Source organism: Carassius gibelio, chromosome B7 (assembly GCF_023724105.1).
Source record: "Carassius gibelio isolate Cgi1373 ecotype wild population from Czech Republic chromosome B7, carGib1.2-hapl.c, whole genome shotgun sequence".
NCBI classification, from domain to species: Eukaryota; Metazoa; Chordata; class Actinopteri; order Cypriniformes; family Cyprinidae; genus Carassius; species Carassius gibelio.
The window spans coordinates 23044711-23047671 of NC_068402.1; the positions used below are offsets into that span (position 1 = coordinate 23044711).

A 2961-nucleotide genomic window follows, 5' to 3' on the forward strand; every position below is an offset into this window, starting at 1 on the left:
TATGGTAATTGTTATAACTTAATTTCATTACTTTCTTTCATGCAGCGTGTAAAGTAGTTTTTTTTTTTTTTTTTTTTTTTACTAGAATTGAGTCTGTGATTCACAATCTTTCTGAGCTTTCACTTTTATTACTATTATTATTACCTAAAGAGTCGATTTATCCATATTATATTGTCAAATATTGGCCTACAAACAGCCTCAATTGTTTTTATTTCAATCATGAAACGACGTCCAAATCAAAATCATGCAAATCTTTACAAATCTTTGTGGAAGGCTTTGGGTGTGACGTCACCGCGTCTCTGTTACGTTGACGTCAGGAGCGTCAGTGGTGGATCAGTTCGGGAAGGTCGATCGCAGCCCCTTTAGCCGACAAACATGATGTCCCTTGCTGCCCGTTCGGGGGCTTTTTCCCCGTACCTGCAAACTACAAATTATGCCGTGGCAGGTCCACTAAAGCCTCTCATACCCGGCGTCGTCATGAAGACCGATAAACTGTTGATGGACACTAAGAAGCCGTTCCTGTGCCGCGAGTCCTTGTCTGGTCAGAGTGCGAAGAGCGGCCTTGCCGTGTCCGTCAGCCTCAACGGTGAGAATCACTGTGGTGTAGAACCTACGCGAGAGCCCCGGTCTCAGTGTAGCAAGAGGGAGGCCGTGCAGCGGCGCGCATTCAAGGACACAATGACCTCTCATGTGTTTAATGTGTGTACTGAATAGGTTCAATGCGTTTGTAGTGTTGTACGTAAATAATGCTGAATTAATATTAATTTGAGTTTAGTTTGAACTATGTAGCGAAATAGCAGAAATCGCTCACATGCTAAAGCAGTTAGCATCACCGAGGCCTCGCTAATGTCCTTGCCGCAGCTGTTAGCAAAGCATTCTGTCTTTCGAGGAAAAATCGAACTTTTGTTTGTTTTTTTCTCTTCCAAAGTTCTATATGACAGGACTACGATTACATAATAAAATAAATGCCACTATATGCGATAATTCGGCAGATTTTGTATAGGTTTGGGGACGGGTAGTTCAATTTGATTGACCTAACATACATGCTGCTTATTTAGTTTACATATAGTGAATTAGAAGTAAAATTTGCTCATAGAGTATCACTTGTTAGTGTTATTGAAGCCAGAGCAGTCCTACTTGGTAAATAAGAATATATATATATATATATATATATATATATATATATATATATATATATATATATATATATATATACATTTCTCAATAGTAATATGAATTAACATTAAATAAAGTTTAAGATAGTTAGCTAGGTGAAAGTAGCTAAAAAATATTTATAGAAAAGTGCTATGTGTTGGCTGGATATATGATATCTATTTTTTCTATCACTGTTTTATTTAAAAAAAAATTATGCAGTGTTTATTTATTTGTTTGTTTGTTTGTTTGTTTTCTGTAGCTCGCTCTTTAGTGCGTTTCGCCCACACAGACATCAAGATCCCCGATTTCTCTGACTACCGGCGGCCAGAGGTTTTAGACCCAAAGAAGTCCTCACAAGAGAGCGGCGACACCCGACGGGCCTTCTCCTATCTGATCACAGGTTCCACCGCTGTGGTTGGAGTCTATGCAGCCAAAACCGTTGTCACACAGTTTGTCTCCTCCATGAGCGCCTCGGCTGACGTGTTGGCCCTGTCCAAGATTGAAATCAAGCTATCAGACATCCCTGAGGGTAAGAACATGACCTTCAAATGGAGAGGGAAACCCCTGTTTGTCCGGCACAGAACAGAAAAGGAAATTGCAACTGAGGCTGATGTCAATCTCGCTGAGCTTCGGGACCCCCAGCACGACAGAGACCGTGTCCAGAACCCCATCTGGGTCATTGTCATTGGCGTGTGCACCCACCTGGGCTGCGTGCCCATTGCCAACGCTGGTGACTATGGTGGCTATTACTGCCCGTGCCATGGCTCTCATTATGACGCATCTGGTCGCATTAGGAAAGGCCCCGCTCCGCTCAATCTGGAGGTGCCCTTCTATGAGTTCCCAGACGATGACACAGTGATTGTAGGATAAAGGACTGTACTGTAATAACTCTGATCAACACTGAACATGTGCTTTACTTGTTTAGTTTTTGTCCATCTTGTTTCCGACTCATAATCTGCATTGACTTGATGGGTAAAAAAGATTAATTGTAAGTAATAAAGAGTATTTTATCTGATGGAAACCTCACTATTCTCTATTTATTCAGTCTCAATATACCCATCTATGTGTGTTATACTTAATCACTTAGGTTGTTTAATTATATGCACAATACGCATTGGTTTACAGATAAGGAACAAATAAGATCTCCACTCCACTATAGTGATAAAGTCAAAGGGTAAGGGAGGGTGCAGATTTTTAGTTGCAGAATTTCAGGTAGGTAAAAAAAAAAAAATACAATGCAATACACCTTACACAAGGAATGACACATTGATTCTATACTCTTTTCTGTTGTCATAGTCAGTGGTAAATGTGACAACTGTCTTATTGTGGCTAGGTTTCTGTGGAAACTGATAAGGAAAGCAAATGTGAAATATGGATGTATTGAAAATGCTCTAAATTATCTGTGGATAAACCGAGCTCTAAGATATGCTTACGGAGTTATGAATTGAATAAAGCCTTCACAAATTTCACGTTGTTGTTAAAATTTGTAATAAAAAGGCGTTCACGCAATGCCTGTTTCTGTGGGTAAAAAAAGGAGATGCAGGGCAGTGAAAGAAGAGCCGTATATTAACAGAATATGATGCATCACCTCAAAATGATATAAAATCATGATAAGGATCATGATTTTTAAATACGAGAGTTAAAACAGTTTAACTATACGTTAACATTTACTACTTTGATTTATCCATGTGGCTCATAAAAATGTTATGATTCATGTTATGATTATTCAGGTTATATGTTTGTTGGGTATTAATACATAAAAAAAAAAAATAATAATTACATTTGATTTACTTACAGTCCGTGTTC

General features: G+C 38.8%; 1 protein-coding gene across 1 annotated transcript; it reads left to right on the forward strand.

Annotated features, from left to right (window-relative positions):
- The first annotated feature begins 298 nt into the window (after window positions 1-298).
- LOC127961696 (cytochrome b-c1 complex subunit Rieske, mitochondrial) lies at window positions 299-2624 on the forward strand. The gene is made up of 2 exons (XM_052560928.1): window positions 299-586; window positions 1415-2624. Exons 1-2 carry the CDS (start codon window positions 376-378, stop codon window positions 2023-2025), a joined length of 822 nt encoding a protein of 273 aa, XP_052416888.1. The 5' UTR covers window positions 299-375; the 3' UTR covers window positions 2026-2624.
- Window positions 2625-2961: the final 337 nt, after the last annotated feature.